The 24236-nt window shown below is 48.3% G+C and overlaps 1 protein-coding gene and 1 long non-coding RNA gene across 8 annotated transcripts in view; one reads left to right on the top strand and one right to left on the bottom strand.

Annotated features, from left to right (window-relative positions):
• Nucleotides 1-19311, top strand: part of LOC127491793 (uncharacterized) — a 23480-nt gene extending 4169 nt beyond the window's left edge. The window contains exons 2-3 of one of the 2 annotated variants that reach the window (XR_007920714.3): nt 6744-6899; nt 19098-19311. This is a non-coding gene — a long non-coding RNA (uncharacterized LOC127491793). Of the gene's footprint in view, nt 1-6743; nt 8091-19097 lie in introns of those variants that run through there. The other variant, XR_016230877.1, reaches the window with a different exon arrangement.
• POLR2D (RNA polymerase II subunit D) lies at nt 7768-24236 on the bottom strand. 6 transcript variants are annotated; one of them, XM_089328369.1, is made up of 6 exons: nt 24136-24236; nt 17263-17441; nt 15618-15694; nt 14120-14300; nt 10636-10731; nt 7768-8955 (listed from the first exon to the last, which is right to left on the bottom strand). In XM_089328369.1, exons 4-6 carry the CDS (start codon nt 14257-14259, stop codon nt 8877-8879), a joined length of 315 nt encoding a protein of 104 aa, XP_089184495.1. In that variant the 5' UTR covers nt 14260-14300; nt 15618-15694; nt 17263-17441; nt 24136-24236; the 3' UTR covers nt 7768-8876. The 6 variants fall into 6 exon arrangements, with proteins under 6 accessions (XP_089184495.1, XP_089184496.1, XP_089184494.1 ...); XM_089328370.1 differs by lacking the exon at nt 15618-15694; XM_089328368.1 differs by lacking the exon at nt 17263-17441.

Genomic DNA, 24236 nt, shown 5'->3' with positions numbered 1-24236 from the left:
GGAGACCTGAATTGAGTTCAGGGCTCTTGGCTTTAGCCTGGTCCAGCCCAAATTACTTTTTGGGCATTTGAGGAGTAAATCAGCAGATCTCTTTCTCTCTCTCTCTCTCTTTCTGCTCCATCTTTTCAAATAAAATGAAGATTAATTTGTTAGGTATTTAAAAATTGAAATACATCCATAAGGAACCTCTCACCACGCCCCATCTCCCCAGAACCTCACCATGATCCAGCAACTAGAAGGTTAATTTCTGACAGCCCGAAATGGGTTAAATATCTTGACAGTCACTCCTGTTTACTGAGAATTGGTTTACTGGCAGAAGCAAAGTTTTGAAAAGGACATTTCAGAACCGACCTTGCCAATAGCTGCTATGTGTCCCTAAATAGGGAGGGAAGTTATTATTATTATTTAAACCAGCTCATTTTTATCCACCCAAAACAGGACATGGTGATCACAGTTTGGCTTTTCCACTTTAAGTGTGTATCCAACTGCTACTAGCCTCTTCATCTGATCCCAACATGCAAATAGAGGTGGTGTTGAAAACCCAAGAGATGTAAAAATCAGCTGTGGGGCCCCAAGTGAGCATGTGAGTGAGGTGTAGCAGTGGTTGCCACCACAGGAGGAGGCATCAAAACTGCACTGTGGCATTGTAGTACAGAGAGTGAAGCTGCCACTTGTGACACTGGCATCCCACGTCAGAGTGTTGATTCACATCCTGGCTGCTCTGCTTCCAATCCATCTTCCTGCTAATGAACCTGGGAAGGCAGCAGATAATGGCCCAAGTGCTTGGGTTCTGCCACCCATGTGAAAGACCTGGAGTTTTGGGCTCCTGGCTGCAGCCCAGCCCAGCCTAGTCCTGATCTTTGTGGGCATTTGAGGAGTAAACCAGCGAACTGAGGATCACTCTGTCACTCTTTCAAATTAATGAATTAACTAATTAAAAAAATATATTGACGCGTTTTTAGGAATCCTGGGTGCAGCTGAGGCCTGTTGCCCTCTCCAGCTGAGGCCGGCCTAGCAGGGTCAGTTGGCGTGAGCAGGTATGTCCATGGGGGAAATGGAGGCAGGCATCTGGCACCTCCCTGTTGTTCAATCTGGAGTAAAGTGACCTGGGTGAGAAAGCAAGTTCCCTTCTCCAATCTCCCGTTAGGAGGGACACATGTTTATCTTCTTTGTGTCATCTTTACTTGAAGTCAAATCAAAATTACTGGTTGTCAACCATTTAGCTCCTGGAAAAAGCTTACTTGTTTATTTTTTAAAATTTTTTAAAGAAGCCAGGAGCCAGGAGCTTTTTCTGGGTCTTCCATGCGGGTGCAGGGGTCCAAGGACTTGGGCCATCTTCTACTGCTTTCCCAGGCCATAGCAGAGAGCTGGATAGGAAGTGGAGTAGCCAGGACTAGAACCGGCACCCATATGGGATGACAGCACTGCCAGTAGCAGCTTTACCTGCTACGCTACAGCGCCGGCCCCAGGCTTACTTGTTTAATAGGTGAATGATAACCCAAGACATTCTTTGCCAACTTTCCATTATTAGAAAAGGAATGAGAACTCCATATGTAGAGTTTTTTTCTATTTCAGGATATTTGGCATGCAGGATAATTCCCAGAAATGGAATCCTTGGCTCAAAGGATGAACATTTTTTATGGTACTTGGGCCAAGAACCTCTTCCTTTCATCTGGCACCACTGCCACCACTTTTTGTTTGTTTATTTCTTTGAAAGGCAGAGTAACAGAGAGGTCTTTCATCCACTGGTTCATTCACCCAAATGCCCCACAAGATCCATGGTTCGGCCAGGCTGAAGTCAGGAGCCAGAAACTCCATCTAGATCTCCCACAAGGGTAATAGGCTCCCAAATATTTGGGCCATTATCCACTGCCTCTCTCAGGGCATTAGCAGGAAAGCTGGATCAGAAGTTGGGTAACTAGGACCAACCCATGTTCCAATATGCGATGTGGGCACCCTAAGCAGCAGCTTGACCCTCTGTGCCCCAACGTCCACCCCCACCCCGCTGTTTACCTGACCATGTGGACTCCTAGCCCATCTCTATGACCGTCCTCAGGGGCAGGCACCAGAACCAAGTCCATTGCTGGGATTTCTGAATCTGAGTCCAAAGAGAGTGTGACCCAATCTGTCTCAGCTGGCAGGCGTGAGGATAATGAAACTCAGGGGCTGTCAGGGCCCGTTCTCTGCCACATGAAAGAGATGGGCAGGGATGAGAGAGTGAAGTTCATGTGGAAAGACAAGTAGACTAAGAGAACATCACTGGATTCTGTCCTGGTTGCTTCTCTTCCAATCCAGCTCTCTGCTCTGGCCCAGGAGGGCAGTGGAGGATGGCCCAAGTGCTTGGGCCCTGCACCCACATGGCAGACCAGGAGAAGCACCTGGCTCCTGGCTTCGGATCGGCGTGGTGTGCTGGCCACAGTGCACTGGCTGTGGCGGCCATTGGGGAGTGAACCAACGAAAAAGGAAGACCTTTCTGTCTCTCTCACTGTCCACTCTGTCAAAAAATAAATAAATAATAAATAAATAAATTAAAAAAAAACCTTTCATGGCCTGCGAGTGCCTGTACTTCCCATGTCCTTGCTCTTCCCAACGTATTTATTTGAGAGGCAGACAGAAAGCTCGCATCCACCGTCTCACTCCCCATATATACAACAGCCAGGACTAGGCCAGACCGAAGCCGGGAGTTGGGAAACTCAGTCTAGGTCTCCTACTCTCCCACCTGGGTGGCAGGGAGCCCACTAGTTGAGCCATCACCTGCTGCTTATTTCCTATTAAAACCGAGAAACCATCCTGCTTCTGCCCTAGTTCTGCCCTTGGCCACTGGACCTCCTCATGCTCTCCTCCTGCAGTTACCTTCTTCCCCGGGAATGGACTTCTCAGTTCTTGGGTCATTCGCGTGGGCACACAGACATGCACTTGGCAAAGACCCTGTCCTGACATGTCCCTACCAGCCCCACTCCACACAGCCTTCCACAACCCCTCCCTGCATGGCTGCATGCTAACACCCAGATGCACTATCCTGGTCTCACCAGCTACCCCCACCTCCAGGCCTTTACACACTGTAATCTCTTCTGGCAGTTCTGCCCCACCATTCCTGCCTCTCAGAGAAGCCTGTGAGCAGCCAACATTCAACCACTCACTCACTCTTATATTCTTTTGATTCATTTTTATTTATTTGAAAGAGTTACAGAGAGAGGGAGAGGTTTTGCATCCACTGGTTCACTTCCCAAATGTCTGCAATGGCCAGAGCTGAGCTGATCTGAAGTCAGGAGCCAGGAGCTTCTTCTTCGAGGTCTTCTGCATGGGTGCAGGGGCCCAAGGACTTGGGCCATCTTCCACTGCTTTCCCAGGCCCTAGCAGAGAGCTGGATCAGAAGAGGAGCAGCTGGGACTAGAACTGGAGCCCATATGGGATGCCAGTGCTTCAGGCTGGGGTTTTAACCTGCTGTGCCACAGCGCTGCCCCTCCCCCCACCTTAGTCTGCTTTCTTTTCTCCATACATCTTCCATTACCACCATTACCTTCTTTGCTTCATTTCAACCCTTACTAAACCATCAGCTTCCTCACGGAGAATCTGGCTGGCCTTGTCCATCCCTGTATCCTTGGAGCCTAGAACAGTGTCTGAGAGAGCTAACAGGGGTTCAGTATCTATCCAACTAATGAAAGCCAGAAGGAAATGAGGCTGAGCCACAGTGCAGACATTAGCCATGAACTGTGGAGTTCATGGGCATTTTTAGAGGCATTGTGACAGAGAAGGGAACAGCTGGGCCAAGTCTCCAAAGACGGGAATTCATCTGACATGCTAACCAGAGGGGGCAGCTTGCTCTCCTCCCAGCAGGAGACACAAGCCTTGGAAACCTGGAGTTCACAGGGGCTGAAGGTGGACGGACAGGTGGGAGGCGAAATTCTCCCAACCTAGGCATTCACACTCCCACTGAGTGAACCTTTCATCACGCAGAAACCTAGAAATACCATCTTGATGGAACCACCCAGCCCCTAGCTCCCATTGAAAAGAGCAAACACACAGTGAACATCCAGAAAGTAAAGCGAAACCATGTAGGAACTGAAAGCCAGTGTGGTGGGCTTCAAAGTGTGACTGCAGTGACCTCAGATGGGGCCAAGAGGTGGCATCAGGTCTGGCTGCTGCAGGTGCCTGTTTGATTTCCTAGGAGGGTCTTCAGGATAGGCCTGCAGGAACATAGCACTGAGACCCCAAATATGAGCCAGGGCTGGCTGCTCAAGGCCAGGGAGGATCCTACTCACAGGTTCAGCGAGAAAAGGATGCTTGCCATGACCTGTGAATCTAAGAGGAAAAAAAAAAAAAAAAAACCACTCGCCTGAGAAATCAGAATTTGAAACTTGTGCCAGATGTGGGTTTCAATTCAAATTTACAATGCCTACGTGAGGAAAAAAATTTTTTTAAAGATTTCCTGACTTATTTGAAAGGCAGAGTGACAGACAGAAAGAGATCTTCCATATGCTGGTTGTCACCCCGAATGGCAAGGCAAGGTCAAAGCCAAGTGCCAGGAACTCAGTCGACATCCCTCACTTGGGAGGCAGAGACTCAAGTACTCGAGCCATTGTCTGCCACTTCCCAGGTGCATTAGCAGGAAGCTAGATCAAAAGCAGAGAAGCTGGGACTCAAGTGGCACTCCCAAGTGGGATGGTGGCATCCCAAATGTGGCTTTACCCACTGCACCACAAGACCTGCCTCAAACTGGGAAATAATGGTAAGAAATATTCCACAGCACTGGGAGAGTACAAAACCCTCTACAGCAGTACTTTAACAACTTGGGTTGTACCCATTTTCACAGTAAAGGCAATGCCCACTAAAGATCAAAATCATCACAATACAAATGAAGAGCACACCAAGACTTATTTATTTATTTACTTGAAATGCAGAGTGAGCAAGAGAAAGGTCTTCCATTGGCTGGCTCACTCCCCAAATGTTCATAACAGCTGGGGATGAGCCAGGCCAAAGCCAAGAGGTCTGAGTACTTAGGAGTGTCCAAGATGGGTAGCAGGGACTGAGGCACTTGGGCCATCATTTGCTGCCTCCCCAGGAAGTGCTAGCAGGAAGCTGGATCAGAAGCAGAGCAGCCAGGACTGGAGCGGGCACTCATATAGGATATGGACGTCCCAAAGGGCAGCGTAACCTGCTGTGCCACAGCCACCCACTTACTTTTTTTTACCTTTGTCTACTGAAGCTGGTTCATTCCCCCAAAATGGCTGCAACAGCCAGCACTAGACCAAGTCAAACTAGGAGCCAGGAGCTTCATCTAGGTGTCCCATTTGGGTGCAGGGGCCCAAGGACTTCACCCATCTTCTGCTGCTTTCCAATTAATAGGGGTGCTAGATTGCAAGTGGAGCAGCTGGGACCTGAACTGGCACTCATATGGGCAGCACCACAACACAGGCCTGATTTTCACTTTTATTATACCTTACCACTTTGTCTTTCATTTTGAAAATGTATCCTATTTTTAATTAACTTTTTTAGCATTTTTCTGAAAGAGAAAGATCTTCCATCCACTGGTTCATTCCCCAAATGCCCCCAACAGCCAGGGCTGGGTCAGATTGAAACTAAGAGCCTGGAACACAATCTAGGTCTCCCATGTGAGCAGCAAGGGCTCCAGTACTTCAGCCATCATCTGCTTCCTCCCAGGGTGCACATTAGCAGGAAGCTGGAATGGAGGAGGGAGCTGGGATTCGAGCACAGGCATTCCAGTATAGGATGGAGGAGTCCCAAGAGTTGTCTTAACGGCTCGGCCAAATGCCTGCCCCTCGGCAAATGGTTTAAGTCTAGGTGTGAACATGCAGGTGATCAACATACTCGTCTAGCTTTTCTGCACGTTTAAAATTTTTCATAGGGGCCAGCACTGTGGCATAGTGGGACAAAGCCTCCACCTGAAGCGCCAGCATCCCATATGGGCACCTGTTCTACTACCAGCTGCTCCTTTTCCAATCCAGCTCTCTGCTATTGCCTGGGAAAGCAGTAGAGGATGGCCCAAGTGTTTGGGTCCCTGTACCCACAGGGGAGACCCGGAAGAAGCTCCTGGCTCCTGTTTTCGGATCAGCCCAGCTCCAGCCATTATAGCCATTTGGGGAGTGAACCAGCAGATGGAAGACCTTTCTGTCTCTCCCTCTCTCTCTGTAACTCTACCTCTCAAATAAATATTTTAAAAAATGTTTTTCATAATAAAAAGGTGAAAAAACATCAGAGCACTGGCAAACCCTGTGGGCTTCAGTGGTTTATATAAACTTGAAACGTTAATGGCCACCACCAAGAATGGTTCAGTGATGCTTGAGCCCCACCTAGTCAAGCTATTTCTCAAGCCTCAATTCTATTACATTCTAAAGCCAAATGCCTGGATGCTATGGTCTGAGTGTGACTCAGTTGGAAATCATTGATGTGATACTATTAATAGAGCCACTAGGGGATGGTCAAGTCTTGGCAGAGCCCTCGTGAATGAGATGAACATCCTTCTAAGTGCCCTGCTGGGAGGACAGAGTATGGTTCTATCCAGGAAGCAGGAGCTGGTAGCTACCAGGGCCTTGAGCATAGAATTCCCAGCTTCCAGAACTGTTTAAGAAATGAGCTTCTATTAATCACTGAGTGTCCTGGATTCAGGGATTTTAACAGCAGGTACAGACTAAGCTCTAAAATTTTCAGAGAGGGTTCTTCTGGTTAACTTAGCTTTCTGGTGAACTAAGGGTTTGACAACACATCCTTTTGTTTTCTTGCAGTGTGTCTCCACTTTCTTGCTTTTGCAAATATGGTATTGTGAGCCTCACCATGTTTTCACAGATGGTTAAGGATTCTCCAGGTCTCCTGCCGACTCCTCTCTACAACAAGATGCCTCAGGATTGCAGGAACAGACTGCTCAGCAGAATGGCTGGGAGGTATGAGGTTGCTTTAACAAGTAATTCCTTGGTTTGAGTAATTTTATTTTGAAAGATTTATTTTATTGGAAAGATAGAGTGACAGAGAGAGGAAGAGGGATCTTCCATCTGCTGGTTCATTCCCCAAATGTCAAAAGCTAGGGCTAAGCCAGCCTGAAGCTAGGAGCCAATAACTGTTCAGGTTTCCTATTTGGCAGGGACCCAAATACTTGGGCCATTAAATACTGCCTCTTGGATACATGAGCAGCAAACTGAATCAGAAGCATGGAGTAGCCAAGACTCAAAGCAGATATTCTGATATGGGATGTAGCCATCCCAAACAGTGGCTTAACCCACTGCACCACGACACTCGCCCGTCTTCATGTATTTTAATATGCTCAGAGAGCTCACAGGTGGGAATGCCAGTAACAACGGTGGGACCATGCTGCTCTCTTGCCTTCTAGCACCCACACCTGGATCTTAACAAGGGGCTGTCTTCCGGGTCTGTTCTGTTCTATAGGGTGTCAAGGGGCACAGCTAACTGCCTCTATTATTCTGCATACTTAAGGATCAAGTAATTTGGTTTGTTTTCAGTTTGGGTTGGCATCCTACTTTCTATAAAGTGAGCTGACACCATCCATCTACACTTGCTTACCTGCTAGAGGCACAAATCACATCTAACACGGGGATATACTGTGTGTCAGACACCTGTAGGCTCCTTAGGATAATCTTACCAATCTTAAAACACCCACATGGTAGACAGTAAGTACTACCATTCACGTTTTACAATTAAGAACATAGATGAGGCTGAAGGAAGTGAAGCTGCCCAAGAACAAAAACTTCCAACATTGATTAAAAACATTGGTCATCAAGAAGCCATTTCAGAAACTGAAAGAATTTATAAAAATATTTTATTTTTGCCTTAACCAGTAGTTAACATAAAAGTATCCTGACCTTAAATTATTTCTTTATTCTACTTATTTAAGAGACAGAGACACCTCCCATCAGCTGGATAACCCACTGCACCATGACACTCACCCGCCCAACCTCAACTTTTAAAGCCAAATTTGTTCTGTCCTTGATTTAATCCTTACATCACAAATCCATGTATGGCCAGCAAGTGTCTGAAAGAAAAGCCTTCAAATTATACAAATAAGCTTGCTTATTTTCCCTCAGAAAAATCAACTCTAGAATGTTTTGTTACAACCCAGCCTAAGGTTGAGTGACTCCACTGAAGAAGCTCAGGAGAGGAACCCTCCTTCCCATCCCACCCGCCATGATGGAACACCTGTTGCTAAGGATCAAGCCAGAGGCATGGACTGGATGCCTGAAGTTGACTTCCCAGTCTTCAGAACTCCAAGTCGGGCCTATGATAGAAACATCTTAATTTGTGTGACAGCGACAAAATGAACCACTTACTTCAAATCCCCTCTGCAAGACAGCTCAAGAAGACAGGCTAAGGAGCCATGTCCCTCAAGGCTCAGGGCCCCATAACGCTGAGCACAGGTGCCCCAGATCTCACTGCTTCCCACCTCCTGGGTTAGGCACAAGGACGCCAATACTCTCACAGCCATGAACACCTGTCAGGTTTCATTCTTCCTTTCACATCTAGGTAAGACCGTTTTCTCCCTACATAAGTTTCCTATGTCCTTGTCCCAGTCTACTAAAAACTATCAACACATTCAAATTAAAATATGAAAACATTAACAGTAAAAATAACTACAGGGGAGCCCAAAACCATAGCATGAGGCAGTCAACAGCTTATACCTCACCCCTACCCTCTTCCTGGCACAGAAAGCCAGGTGCCCTAGAAAGCCACGCCAAGACTATGTGCTCATCCTGGTCTAACAGTCACATTTCAACAGCAACCTGAACCAATCCTGGGCTGTGCTCTCCAGAGGAAATGTAGTGGCATTTCTGTGCAAGACACCCCAGACCCAGGGAAGGTGATGCTGTGCTGGGCATGTGGTTCCCTCCAGCAGCCGAGAAGTCTGGAGATTAATACTGAAAGCTGCGCTTTGTCTGAATATCATCAAGAATTTGTTGCAGCTCCTCATCTTCAAATCGCCCCTCCAGGCTACAATGAAGAAAAAAAAAATACAAAGAAATGAAAATGAATGACTGGCAAATTTCCCACAGGCCTCCTTGAAATGTGACTGCCCATACTTCCAACAGCTTTACCTTTTTGGGTTTTTTTGACAGGCAGAGTTAGAGAGAAACAGAGAGAAAAGTCTTCCTTTTCCATTGGTTCACCCCCCAAATGGCTGCTGCGGCCGGCACGCTGCACCAATCCGAAGCCAGGAGCCAGGTGCTTCCTCCTGGTCTCCCATACAGGTGCAGGGGCCCAAGCACTTGGGCCATCCTCCACTGCCCTTCCAGGCCACAGCAGAGAGCTGGACTGGAAGAGGAGCAACCGGGATAGAACCGGTGCCCCAACTGAGACTAGAACCCAGGGTGCCGGCGCTGCAGGCGCAGGATTAGCCTAGTGAGCCGCGGCACCGGCCAGCTTTACCTTTTAACTCTCTTTTCTGCTTGTCCTTACGAAAATATTACAAAGTGGGGACAACACTGCCACTTGCGACACCAACTGCATCCCACATCAGAGTGAAAGTACACATCCTGGCATCTCCTTTTATGATCCAGCTCCCTGCACCCAGGAAAGTAGCAGATGACCCAAGGACTTGTGCCCCTGCTACCCACATGAGAGACCAGGATGCAGTTACTGGCTCCTGACTTAGGCCTGATGCAGACCTGGTTGTTTGGGGAGTGAACTAGAGATAGAAAAGTTCATTCTCTTTCTCTGTTGCTCTACCATTCAAATAAATGTTAAAAAAAATTAGAAAGTATTTCACACACATAAAAGGCACAAAAAAGTCTTTTAACAGACATCTCTATTTGATTTACATATCTTTAGTAAGCATAACAGGAACAACTGATGGCCCTGCATGTGCTCCCTCAGTCCAATCCCCTCCCCTTTCCCCAGGTCAACAATATCCTAAATTTGGCATCAATTTTTCCTACACATATATTTATTCTTATTCATTTTTGACTTTTATAAAAATTTATTTATTTGAAAGGCAGAGTTACACAGAGAGAGAGAGATTCTTCATCTGCTGGTTCACTCCCCAAATGGCCCCAATGGACAGGGCTGGGCAAGCCAAAGCCAGGAGCCAGAGGCTTCCTCCAAGTCTCTCACATGGGTGCGGGGACCCAAGACTTTGCCATCCTCTGCCGTCTTCCCAGGCATACGAGCAGGGAGCTGGATTAGAAGTGGAACAACCAGGACTCGAACCAACACCCATATGGGATGCCAGCACTGCAGACAGCAGCTTAACCCACTGTGCCACAGTGCCGGCCCCACTTATTCTATTCTATATGTATTCATAAGCAACATGCAATATTGTCTGTGTACTTATAAGAAACGGAGCTGCACTGTACACACTCTGCAATTTTCTCTGAGTTTAGTTCGGCGTATGTTGCACTTATTCCATACTGTTCTAGTTCTTTAATTCTTTCACAGATGTACTAATAATAACCATACAATGATCCATTTACTCATTTTCTTATTGTCAAATGCCTGGGATCACCAACAATGGATGCAGGTGCTGCAAATGGCACCCCATCACACATTATTAACAAGGATTTTCAGTGTTGGTAATACCTCTCCAAAGTTTAAATGCATACATCATCTAGACACAGCAATTCTGTTTGCAGGAATTTATCCAATACACATAGAACTTCTCACAGCTGTACTAACCTTGGGATCAGGGCCTTTGACTCCTCGGCAGTCTCTGGACAAAGGTTGGCTAAACAGGCCAACTCAAACTTATGAAGCTTCTTCTGGAGCAGCAAGCTGGTCATAGAGAGGAAAATCCAAACAAAACAACCCAATCAAAGAATGATCAACAAGAAAAACTGTGGGGAGCAAAGAGAAAACGTGAAGCATCTGCAACCTTCTCTTTACGGTTATGTGGGCTGCAGAATTCTACTTTCAAATTACTTCCTGTTTCTGCCTCTAAAGAACAGGAAGCTGCAGTGAACTTAGGCAGAGATGAAAGAGAGGAGACACACCAGGTAGAGGAGCACCTGCCACAACCTGTGAAAAACTACTTCATACCTCAGACGATACCACTTTTTGCCCAGAAATTTATTTTCTTGTTACTATTCTTTCTACTATACCTCTTTGACTCTTATATTACTAATTTTTAAAAAATTATTTATCGGGAGGGGCCAGCGTTGTGACACGGTGGGTTAAGCCACCACTTGTGACACAGGCATCTCATAAGGAGTACTGGGTTAAGTCCTAGGTGCTCTGTTTCTGATCTAGCTTCCTGCTAACATGCCTGGGAAGGCAGTGGAAGATGGTACAAATACTCAGGTCCCTGTAACTCAGGTAGGAGACCAGGGTTCCTGGCTCCTGGCGTTAAGCTTGGCCCAGACTTGTCTATTGTTGGCATTTGAGAGGTGAACCAGTGAATGGAAAATTTCTGTCTCTTCCTCTCTGCCCTTTTAATAAATCAATCTCAAAAAAATTTTTTTGAAGAAATTAACTTATTTGAGAGCCAGACAAAGAGAGGCATTGAACTCCTGTCCAGTGGTACACTCCTCACATGCAACAGCCAGAAGGAAGGTGGGAGCTGGGAACTCAGTGGTGACATGGTAACAGAAATCAACTACTAGGGCCATGACCTGCTGCTCTGCAGAGGGCACACTAGCAGGAAGCTGGAATTAAAAGTGGGACTGGGGGCTGGTGCTGTGGCACAGAGTGCGAGGTTGCTGCCTACAGTGCCAGTATCCTATATGGATGCCAGTTGGGAGTCCTGGCTGCTCCACTTTGGATCTAGCTTAGCTCACTGCTATGGCCTGGGAATGTGGTGGAAGATGGCCCGGTCCTTGGGTTTCTGCACCTGCATGGGAGACCTGGAGGAGGCTCCTGGCTCCTGATCAACCCAGCTCTGGCCATTGCGACCATTTGAAGAGTGAACCAGCAGATGGAAGACCTCTCTCTCTGCCTCTATGTAACTCTGCCTTTCAAATAAATGAATAAATCTTAAAAAAAAAAAAAAAAAAAAAGTGGGACTGAACTCCAATATGGAAGGCAAGTATCCCAACTAACGTCTTAACTGATAGGTCAAACGCCCACCCCTCTTAATTTTACATTAAGCACATAATGTTAGCTGTTCCCGATTTAATAGGTATTTTGACAGGGAGGAAATTCTCTTTAAAATTTATCTAAATAGGAATACAGACTACCCTATTTTGTGCATACTGGTGTATGAAACATATCTTAATTAAACATACAGAGGCCGGTGCTGTGGTATAGCAGGAAAAGCCACCACCTGCAGTGCCAGCATCCCATATAGGCACTGATTCTAGTTCCAGCTGCTCCACTTCTGATTCAGCTCTCTGCTATGGCCTGGGAGAGTAGTGGAAGATGGCCCAAGTCCCTGGGCCCCTGCACCCCCATGGGAGACCCAGGAAGAGACTCCTGGCTCCTGGCTTCAGATTGGACCAGCTCTGGCCATTGCAGCCATCTGGGGAGTGAACCAGTGGATGGAAGACCTCTCTCTCTCTCTCTCTCTCTCTCTGCCTCTGTCTCTCTGTAACTCTGCCTTTCAAATAAGTAAATAAATAAATCAGTAAACATACAAGTCCTGTTTGGAACACTGTCAGCACAAATACTGTCTTGAATGTTCATCACTCTACCTCTTTTCTCTTTTTTTTTTCTTTTAAAAACTTATTTATTTGAAAGGCAGAGTTACTGAGAGACAGATCTTCCATCTGCTGGTTCACTCCCCAAATGGTCATAACACTGGAGCTGGGCAGATCCAAACCCAGGAGCCAGGAACTTCTTCCAGGAACTTCCCACGTGGGTGCAAGGACCCAAGAAATAAGGCCATCCTCCACTGCTTTCTCAAGAGCATTAGCAGAGAGCAGGACCGAAGTGGAGCACCTGGGACTCCAACTGGTGCCCATATGGGATGCAGGTGTCCCAAGCGGCAGCTTTACCCGCTGTGCCACAGCAGTTGCCCCACCTCTGCCTCTTAAAATAGAGCTCATCTGTGGTAAATTTAGTTTCAGAAATGATCTTCAGCTTTCTGATAAGAAAAAAACCAGGGTGGAGGAGGCATTTGGCCTAGCTGTTTTTCCTATAGCCTCCTTTAAGCCCAAGCACCTCACTGTGTCTCCCAGAAAGAATGTTCTGGATCTACATTTATTACCATGCAAAGATCTCTATGATGTTTTAGGCACAAAATAAGTAAATCTGCTTAATTAAAAATCTTTAAATTCTATCAAACTGTGATTTAGGTATAAAAGATGGTGGCTCAAGATAATTTTGGCCTTATAAACAATTAAAATTTTTTGACAATGATGTTACTTTACTTATATTAAATTCACACGGGGGTTGGAGTCATGGCATAGCAGCACAAGCCACCACGTGCAATGCCCAGCATCCCATACAGATGCTGCTCTGAGTCCTGGCTGCTCCATTTCTCACTCAGCTCTCTGCTTATGTGCCTGGGAAGGCAGCGGAAGAAGGCCCAAGTGTTTGGGCGCCAGTACCCATATGGGAGACCCAGATAAAGTTCCTAGCTCCTGGCTTCAATCTTGCCCATTCCTGGCCGTTGCAGCCATTTGGGGAGTAAACCAGCAGATGGAAGACCTCTCTCTCTCTCTCTCTCTCAACCAGCAGATGGAAGACCTCTCTCTCTCTCTCTCCCTCCCTCCCTCCCTCCCTCCCTCTCTGTAACTCCACCTTTCTAGTTACAAAATAAATCTTATTTGAAAGGTGGAGTTACAGAGAGGGAGAGGCAAAGGCAGAGAGAAAGAGAGAGAATCTTCCATCCTCTGGTCCACTCCCCAAATGGCTACAACATCCTGAACTGGGCCAATTGGAAGCCAGGAGCCAGCAGCTTCTTCTGGGTCTCCCACATGGGTGCAGGAGCCCAAGCATTTGGGCCATCTTCCACTGCCTTCCCAGGCACATTAGCAGAGAGCTGGATGGGAAGTGAAGCAGCTGGAACTGAAACCGGCACCAGTATTGATGTTAGCACTGCAGGTGGAGGCTTTACCTGCTACAGCACAGCACCGGCCCCTAAATAAATCAATCTTAAAAAAAAAAAAAAAAAAAAAAAAAAAAAAAAACCTTCACAGATGATGTTGGGAAAAGCAAGAGTGAACAATGTTACACATGTAGATGTCCAACAAGTTGGACTAACAGACTTTCTTTTAGCACTCACCTGCGGACACTGGCAATGGTCTCTCTGTTTTTGAAACGACTGAAACGGGCTGTGTAGGTCAAAGTCTTCATGAAGACCTCCGAGAGTTCCTGTTCATCCTCTGCACTCTCGTTCTGCTGCTTGCGATGCTCCAGAAGCATATGCACCTCGGAATTTAGAAGTGTCTCAGCTGTTTCAAACTCTGTCAGAGGCACAAATGTAAGCTGAGAAGAATCCTTCAGGGGCAAGCGTTTGGCACAGCACTTAAGAAGCCACTTGGGACACCCACATCCCTTATCTGAGTGCCTATGTTCAAACCCAGGCTCCGCTCCTAATTCCAGCTTCCTACTAATGCACACCCTGGGAGGTAGTAGATGATGGATCAAGAATTTGGGTCCCAGCCACTACATGGAAGACCCAAATTGAGTTTCAGGCTCCTGGCTTCAGCCAGGTCTAGCCCTGATTGTTGCAGGCTTTTGGGGAATGAACCAGCAGATGGAAGCTCTTCCTCTCTCTGCCTTTTGGCAGGGAAGTTAAGCCACCGCTTGGGATGCCAGAAGCTCATCTCAGATTGCCAGGGATCAAAGTGCCACTTCTGTTTCCCATCCAGCTTCCTACTAATACACCTACTGGGGAGGCAGGAGATGGCCCAGGTTCTTGGGTTTCTGCCACCCATGTGGGCAACCTGGATGGACTTCCTGGCTTCAGCCAGGTCCACCTCTGGCTACTGCAGGCATTTGGGGAGTGAACCAGTAGATGGAAGATGTCCGTGTCTTCCTCTGCCTTTCAAAGCACTAAATCCGCCGGCGCCGGCACACCGGGTTCTAGTCCCGGTCGGGGCGCCAGATTCTGTCCCGGTTGCCCCTCTTCCAGGCCAGCCCTCTGCTGTGGCCCGGGAGTGCAGTGGAGGATGGCCCAAGTACTTGCGCCCTGCACCCGCATGGCAGACCAGGATAAGTACCTGGCTTCTGCCATTGGATCAGCGTGGTGCGCCGGCCGCAGCGCACTGGCCACGGCGGCCATTGGAAGGTGAACCAACGGCAAGGGAAGGCCTTTCTGTCTCTCTCTCTCACTGTCCACTCTGCCTGTCCAAAAAAAAAAAAAAAAAAATCACTAAATCCTAAAGCCAGGTTGTGGTACAGCAGGTTAAGCCAGGCATAAGTTCAAGTCCTGGCTGCTCTGCTTCCAATCCAGCTCCCTGCTAATTTGCCTTGGGAAAGCAAGGGAAGATGGCGCAAGTGGTTGGGCCCTTGCCACTCACATGGAAACTAAGATGGAGTTCCAGCCTCCTGGCTTCAGCCAAGCCCAGCCATTGTGGCCATCTAGAGAGTAATATAGCATAAAAGATCTCTTTCTTTCTGTGTGTCTCTGCCTTTCAAATACATAAATCTTTTTTAAAAAATTAAATATTTTCTAAAAGAGAAAATATTCGTTCAAAGGTATGCTTCTAAATGTTCGTGTTTTTTTAAGATTTATTTATTTGGGGCCGGTGCTGTGGTGTAGCAGGTAAAGCCACTACCTGCAGTGCTGGCATCCCATATGGGTGCTGGTTCAAGTCCAGGCTGCTCCACTTCCAATCCAGCTCTCAGCTATGACCTGGGAAAGCAGTAGAAGATGGCTCAAGTCCTTCTCTCTCTATGTAACTCTTTCAAATAAATAAATAAACAAACCTTTAAAAAAGAGAGAGAGATTTATTTGAAACACAGAGTTAGAGAGAGAGGCGGAGACAGAGAGAGTTGTCTTCCATCTACTAGTCCGCTCCCTGAACAGCCGCAACAGCTAGAGCTGAGCCAATCTGAAGCCAGGAGCTTCTTCTGGGTCTCCCACGTGGGTGCAGGGGCCCAAGGACTTGGACCATGCTCCACTGCTTTCCCAGGTGCATTAATAGGGAAGTGGAGCAGCTGGGCCTTGAACCAGCGCCTATATGGGATGCTGGCGTTGCAGGCAGGCACTTTATCCAGCTGCACCACAGTGCCACCCTCCTAAATGTTCACTTTGCATTTGAGTATCTCTACCCCTGCAGAAATCTGGGGGCTTCTCATTCCACATCTTTACTTTCCTCCACACTCATGTACCACAAGGCAGAATGGAGTTCATGACATACTATAACTTGGCTAGATAGTTTTTTTAATGTTTGTTTTATTTTTCATCTATTTCCAAGGCATATCAAGGGAGAAAGAGAGAGAGAGAGAGAGAGAGAATTTCCACCTGCAGGTTTATTCATCCCCCAAAGGCTTGCAACAGCTAGGGTTGGGACAAACCAAAGACAGGAACACAGAACTCCATCCAGGTCTCCCACACAGGTAGCAGGGGCTCAAGAAATTCAGCCATCATCCACTGCCTCCCAGGATGCATTAGCAGGAAGTCAGATGGAAAGAGGAGCAGACGGGACCTGAACCAGCACTCTGATATGGGAGGAAAGCATTCCAGCACAAGCTTAACCTAGGGCACCATAATGCCAGACAGCCCTCTATACCATTTCTGACACCAAAGAACTTGATCTAGACGTGCTATTAAACAACACGTTATTACCCTCATGAGGCTACTTAATGATTTTTTGCTTAAAGATTTATTTAGGGCCGGCGCCGCGGCTCACTAGGCTAATCCTCCGCCTAGCGGCGCCGGCACACCGGGTTCTAGTCCCGGTCGGGGCGCCAGATTCTGTCCCGGTTGCCCCTCTTCCAGGCCAGCCCTCTGCTGTGGCCAAGGAGTGCAGTGGAGGATGGCCCAGGTGCTTGGGCCCTGCACCCCATGGGAGACCAGGAAAAAGCACCTAGCTCCTGGCTCCTGCCATTGGATCAGCGCGGTGCGCCGGCCGCAGCGCGCCGGCCGCGGCGGCCATTGGAGGGTGAACCAACGGCAAAGGAAGACCTTTCTCTCTGTCTCTCTCTCTCACTGTCCACTCTGCCTGTCAAAAAAAAAAAAAAAAAAAAAAAAGATTTATTTAGTTATTTGAAAGGCAGAGTTACAAAGAGAGAAAGTAATCTTCTACCTGCTAGCTCACTCCCCAAATGGCCATAATGGCCAGACTGAAGCCAAGAGCTAGATCTAGATCTCCCACATGGGTGGCCAGGGCCCAAGCACTTGGGACATCTTCTGTTCCTAGATGCATTACCAGGGAGCTAGATCGGAAGTGTAGCAGTCGGGACTCAACATGCACTCACATGGGATGCTGGTGTTGTAAGCTGCAGCGTGTCAGAACACCAGAACCTGTTGTAGCATAGTTGGTTAAGCTTCTGCTTGCAGCGCCGGCATCACATATGGGCACCAGTTCTCCCACATGGGTGGCAAGGATCCAATCAGGCCTTCAGCACTGCTTTCTAGGGTCTGTACCAGCAGGGATCTAGAGTCAGGAGTTAAATCAGGCACCAAACTCAGGTACTCTGACGTGGGACAGGAGTGTTGTAACCATAAGGCTAAAATGACAAGCTCAACCTACTGATAATATTTGTTTTTATTTGAAAGAGTTACAGAGTGATATCTTTCATCTGCTGGTTCACTCCCCAGATGGCTACAATGGTCCGCATGAAGCCAGGAGGCAGGAGCCTCTTCCAGATCTCCCATACGGCTGGCAGGGGCCCAAGCACTTGCGCCATCTTCTGCTGCTTTTTCCAGGCCACTAGCAGAGAGTTGGATCAGAAGTGGAGCAGGCCGGCGCCGTGGCTCAATAGGCTAATCCTCCACCTTGCAGCGCCGGCACACCGGGTTCTAGTCCCGGTCGGGGCGCCGGATTCTGTCCTGGTTGCCCCTCTTCCAGGCCAGCTCTCTGCTATGGCCAGGGAGTGCAGTGGAGGATGGCCCAGGTGCTTGGGCCCTGCACCCCATGGGAGACCAGGAAAAGCACCTGGCTCCTGGCTCCTGCCATCGGATCAGTGCGGTGCGCCGGCTGCAGGGGCGGCCATTGGAGGGTGAACCAACGGCAAAGGAAGACCTTTCTCTCTCTGTCTCTCTCTCTCACTGTCCACTCTGCCTGTCAAAAAAAAAAAAAAAAAAAAAAAAGAAGTGGAGCAGCTGGGACTCAAACCGGTGCTCATATAGGATGCTGGCATTGCAGGCAGCAGCTTTACCCACTATGCCACAACACTGGCCCCCAAGCTACTGATTTCAAAATGGACCACACGAACAATTATTTTCCTCTGGCCCATATGAGTTCATAATCTTTATATTTCTATAATGCTAATGTACTCCCAATTTTAAGAATTGATGGTGTGGGCAGGTGTTTGACCTAAAACAGTTAAGATTCTGGCTAGAATACCTATGTCCCAAATCAGAGTGCCTGGGCTTGATACCCAGCTCTATGCCTTGCTACAGCTTCCTGCCAATGAGGATCCTTGGGGGCAGCAGAGTTGGCAGTAACTGAGTCTTTGCTACCCTACATAGGAGACCTAGATTACATTCCCAGTTCCTAGCTTGGGCTGTCAACCGAGGGCCCTTGTAAGCATTTGGGGAAGTGAACAGAGGGAATATATCGCCTTCTGTGCATTTCAAATAAAAGTAAAATTTAAAAACAATTGTTGGGGCCGGCGCCGCGGCTCACTAGGCTAATCCTCCGCCTAGCGGCGCCGGCACACCGGGTTCTAGTCCCGGTCGGGGCGCCGGATTCTGTCCCGGTTGCCCCTCTTCCAGGCCAGCCCTCTGCTGTGGCCAGGGAGTGCAGTGGAGGATGGCCCAGGTGCTTGGGCCCTGCACCCCATGGGAGACCAGGAAAAGCACCTGGCTCCTGGCTCCTGCCATCGGATCAGCGCGGTGCGCCGGCCGCAGCGCGCCGGCCGCGGCGGCCATTGGAGGGTGAACCAACGGCAAAGGAAGACCTTTCTCTCTGTCTCTCTCTCTCACTGTCCACTCTGCCTGTCAAAAAAATAAAAAAAAAAAAAAAAAAAAAAAAAAAACAATTGTTGGGGCCTAGCACTGTGGTGCAACGTGTTAACACCCTGGCCTGAAGTGCCAGCATCCCATATGGGCGCCGGTTTGAGACCTAGCTGCTCTGCTTCCAATCCAGCTCTCTGCTACGCCCTGGGAAAGAAGTAGAAGATGGCCCAAGTCCTCGGGCCCCTGCACCCGCGTGGGAGACCCGAAAAAAGCTCCTGGCTTCGACCGGCACAGCTCTGGCCATTGCGGCTATTTGGGGAGTGAACCATCGGATGAAAGACCTCTTTCTCATCTTTACTTAATGTATGCTAAACTGATCTTCTGTATATAAAGAGAATCGAAAATGAATCCTGATGTGAATGGAAGAGGAGAGGGAGTGGGAAAGGGGAGGGTTGCGGGTGGGAGGGACGTTATGGGGGGGAAGCCATTGTAATCCATAAGCTGTACTTTGGAAATTTATATTCATTAAATAAAAGTTAAAAAAAAAGACCTCTTTCTCTCTCTCTGCCTCTCCTCTCTCTGTGCAACTCAAATAAATAAATAAATCTTTAAAAATAAATAAAAACAATTGTTAGGACTGGCACTGTGGCATAATGGGTTAAGCCTCTGCCTGCGGCGCCAGCATCCCGTATGGGTGCTGCATCAACTCCTAGCTGCTCCATTTTCGATCCAGCTCTCTGCTATGGCCTGGGAAAGCAGTAAGCAGTATAGGATGGCCCAAGTTCTTGATCCTCTGCACCTGTGTGGGAGACCGGGCAGACTCCTGGCTCTGGATCAGCCCAGTTCCGGATGCTGCAGCCATTTGGTGAGTGAACCAGAGGATGGAGGACCTCTCTCTGCTTCTGCCTCTCCATAACTCTGCCTTTCAAATAAATAAATCTTTAAAAATAAACTTAAACAATTGTTGTATGTTAATAAGCACTATCAAGCTATCCATAATTTATAAGGTCCCCTTAGTTCTATTTTTGTATCTGTACAAATCTATTAGAATTTTTCCCTTGGGCCAGAGTTGGGGTGCAGCAGGTTATGACACCACCTGTGATGCCAGGAACCTTCATGGTCAACAGTTTTAGTCCCAGCTGCTCCACTTCCAGTCCAGCTCCTGTTAATCTGCCTAAAAAAGCAGCAGAAGATAGTCCAAGTGCTGGGTGATACTCCTGGTTCCTGGCTTTGGTTCGGGTCTGCCCTGGCCATTGTGGCCATTTGGGGAGTGAACCAGCAGATGGTGTCTCTCTCTCTCTCTCCCTCTCTCTCTGTCTCTCCCTCTGCCTCTACTTTTCAAATAAAATAAATACATCTTTAAAAATAATCATTTTTCCCTTATGTTCCCACACTAGCATATGTTCCCAATATTTATCTGAAAGTATTATTAGAGCTGGTTATCTGCTGTTCCCTTACCAATGAGTAAGAGAACTCCTACAGTAGGAGTCAAGAGTGAACACAAATTCATGTTTATAATCCCATACTGAAAGAGAGGAAGCAACAGTGAGAAGAATCTAAAATTACTTGTACCTCGGCATTTCCATGAGATACAGTTATGTTTATTTCTGGGAAATCACTAACACCGCCATCAGAAACTCCTGCTAAGAAACACCTGACTCAAGAAGTCAAGTGCCAAGAGCCTCACTCCCCTTTCACCACACGGATGGTCCACATGAAGGCAACAGCATTTGTATGTGAAAGGTATACTGAATAGGACACTCAAAGGTATTTTCTGCCTGCAGGGAACAGAACTGGAACAAGACTCTCACTGCATGTTATTCTTCAGCCCACTGGCTTATCACGGGGATACACCACACTGAATACTTACTGCAAAACCAAAAACTTTAGCTCTTGTCATCCTCAACCCTCTGAGGGGATTAAGCACAAGTGAAGAGCTATTGCTGCCTCACAGCAGTGAGAAGACAAGAAGACATTAACCATTAGGACTATATGACCACAAAACTCTGAAATGACAGTAACAAGTGACATAGGCAAAATAAGAGAAAGCAAGGGCAGGCGCTGTGGTGCAGTGGGTTAAAACTCTGGTCAGCAGTGCCAGCAACATGGGCACTGGATGCTCCACTTCCAATCCAGCTCCCTGCTAATGCGCCTTGGAAAGCAGGAGTATTGCCCACGTGCTTAGGCCCTGGCACCCAAGAGGGAGACCTGGAAGAAGCTCCTAGCTCCTGGCTTTGGATAGGCTCAGCTCCAGCCTGGCTGTTGAGGCTATTTGCGGAGTGAACCAGCAGACAGAAGACCTCTCTCTCTCTCTCTCTCTGTTTCCACCTCTCTGTAACTCTTTCAAATAGATAAAAAATCTTTTTTAAAAGAGAAAAAGCAGCAGCAGCTAATTAGCTGATTTCAGCTTCTGAGGCTGCAGTATTAATTCAGCCTTAGAAAATGGGAATTAAGGCCGGCGCCGCGGCTCACTAGCTAATCCTCCGCCTGCGGCACTGGCACCCCAGCTGGGACTAATCTAGTAGCAGGTAAAGCCACTGCCTGCAGTGCCAGCATCCCATATGGGGGCAGGTCTGAGTTCCAGCTGCTCCTGCTTCTGATCCAGCTCCCTGAGAATGGCCTGAGAAAAACAGCAGAGGATGGCCAAAGTCCTTGGGCCCCTGAACCCACATGGGAGACCTGGAAGAAGCTCCTGGCTTCAGACTGGCCCAGCTCCGGCCATTGCGGCCATCTGGGAAATAAACCAGTGGATGGAAGATCTCACACTCTAACTTTGCCTTTCAAATAAATAAATAAATTTTCATTAAAAAATAAATGGAAATCAAACAAAGTTAGAGAAGCCTCTGCTTCTGCACTAAGCCACATCTATTTGTGAATGCAATGGGATAGGGTTGGCACTTGCAGCACAGCAGACTAAGCCATTGCTTGGAGCCAGCATCCCAAATCAGACTGCCAGCTACTCCACTTCCAAGCCAGCTCCCTGCTAATGCACCTGGGTGATGGCTCAACTATTTGAATTCGTGCCACCCACACGGGAGACACGGATGGAGTTCTTGGCTCCTGGCTTTAGCCTGGCCCAGCTCTGGCTGTTGCAGCCATCTGGGGGAGGACAGGGAACACAAGATGTCTCTCCTGTCTCTGTCACTCTGCTTTTCAAATAAATTAATTTTTTTAAAGATTTTTATTTTAATTGAAAGTCAGAGTTACACAGAGAGAAGAGAGGCAGAGAGAGAAGAGAGAGAGAGAGGTCTTCCATCCGCTGGTTCACTCCCCAGATGGCTGCAACAGCCGGAGCTGTGCCGATCCAAAGCCAAGAACCAGGAGCTTCTCCCCGGTCTCCCACATGGGCACAGGGCACAAGGACCTGGGCCATGTTTTCCCACTGTTTTCCCAGGCCATAGCAGAGAGCTGGATGGAATGTGGAGAAGCCAGGTCTCGAACCGGCGCCCATATGGGATGCCGATGCTTCAGGCCAGGGCATTAACCCACTGCCCCACAGCGCCAGCTCCCAAATAAATTAATTTAACAACAAAAGTAATGGGAATGGAATGTCAGGACAGCAGAGACTAGTCATTCATTCCCATTCCTCACTAAGGCAATGCCCAAGTACTACTTACACACTACCCTCACTTTCTTCAGTCAAGGAAAGGGCATGTGTTTGCCCTAGCAGGGAAGATGCCTTCATCCCACATGAGCACACCTGGACCTGGGTTCAGGTTCCAGCTGCAGATTTATAACTTCCTGCTAACGCAGACCCTGGGAGGCAGAACTGATGGTTCAAGCAGTTGGGTCCCTCCCGCCCATGTGGGAGACCTTTATTGCAGTCCCAGCTCTTGGTGACCCAGCCCAGCTCTGCCACTGTGGGCATCTGGGGAACCAATCAGTGGATGGCAGCTGTCTCTCTGCCTTTCCACAACATACACCCCACCCCACCCCCCCAAACAAAAGAAAAGAGAAAGAAAAAGCCAAACTGGCTGATTGGAGTGGCTTAGGCAAAGAGTGTGTGATACCACCAAGCCCCTGAGAAACATTTCCAGGATTCTACTTCAACAGACTGGCCCCCTGCCATCCACGTGGGAGACCAGATAGGGTTCCTGGTTCCTGGCTTCAACCTGACCCAGCCCCAGCCATGATGACCTTCTGGGGAGTGAACCAGTGGATGAAAGAGCGATTCTGATCTCTCTCTCTCCCTCCTGCTCTCATTCTCACTCTGTCAAGTAAACAAATAAATCTAAAAAAAGAAAACACTATGGAGAGGAAGGCTTCAATATTTCTCCCTAAGGCTAAACTCATTATTTTCTAGGTGAAATCAGGGACCTACATGTTGCCCCAGTGCAGCTATTTTAAAAATGGCGGTCACAAATAACTTAAAATGATTCTTTGGTCAGTAAGTCACCTGGAAATTCTCTTGAGGTTCCTGCACTACAGTCATTAATGGTTTACGAGTGGCTTGTTTAAGTGGTCTTTTTTTTTTTTTTTAATTTATTTGACAGATAAGAGTGAGACAGAGTGAGAGAGAGAGAAAGGTCTTCCTTCCGTTGGTTCACCCCCTAAATGGCTGCCACGGCTGGAGCTGCGCCGACCGAAGCCAGGTGCTTCTTCCTGGTGTCCGACGCGGGTGCAGGGCCCAATCACCTGGGCCATCCTCCACTGCCTTCCCGGGCCACAGCAGAGAGCTGAACTGGAAGAGGAGCAACCGAGACTAGAACCCAGTGCCCATATGGATGCCGGCGCCGCAGCAGAGGATTAACCAAGTGAGCCACGGCGCAGCCCCTTGAGTGGTCTTCTTACACCATACATTTTTCTCTCTAGTACAAAACGAAGGTACCGTGGTTCAGATGCTACTTTGGGAAACCCAAGTCCCGTGCAGCATCCAATATTGGATTTGGTTCTGGCTCCACTGCTGATTCCAGCTTCCTGCTGGTATGCACCCTGCGAGGCAGCAGATGGCAGTCTGTTCCCGGGTAAAAGACACTAGTGCACCTAACACAGGCAGCAGGAGGCCCGGCAGGGGCAAATGCCAGTGGGCGCCGAGCATTCCAGGGATGGGAGCGTGGAAGCCGCGACGCCAGGGTCCGCCGGTGCCCGACCAGGATCCTTCCAGGGCCAGGGTCCCCCTTCCCCCAGCTCCACGCCGCGCCGGGATGGACCCCGGCCGTCCGCTGAGGCCAGGAATTCAGCGAGAAGCGACCGATGATTAGAGATAGCCCCGCATCACCTCACCTCACCTTTGGGAAAGATGAGCTGTGAAGCGTCCTCCTCGACGTCGCCAGCCCGCGGATCAACGCCACCGGCCGCCATAGCTGTCTCGCGCGCCGCCACAGACAGC

This window comes from Oryctolagus cuniculus, chromosome 3, assembly GCF_051225735.1.
Source record: "Oryctolagus cuniculus isolate XC-2025 breed Fujian yellow rabbit chromosome 3, ASM5122573v1, whole genome shotgun sequence".
NCBI lineage: Eukaryota > Metazoa > Chordata > Mammalia > Lagomorpha > Leporidae > Oryctolagus > Oryctolagus cuniculus.
The sequence above is the reverse complement of the archived record's forward strand: the minus strand, read 5'-3'. Positions and strand labels throughout refer to the sequence as shown.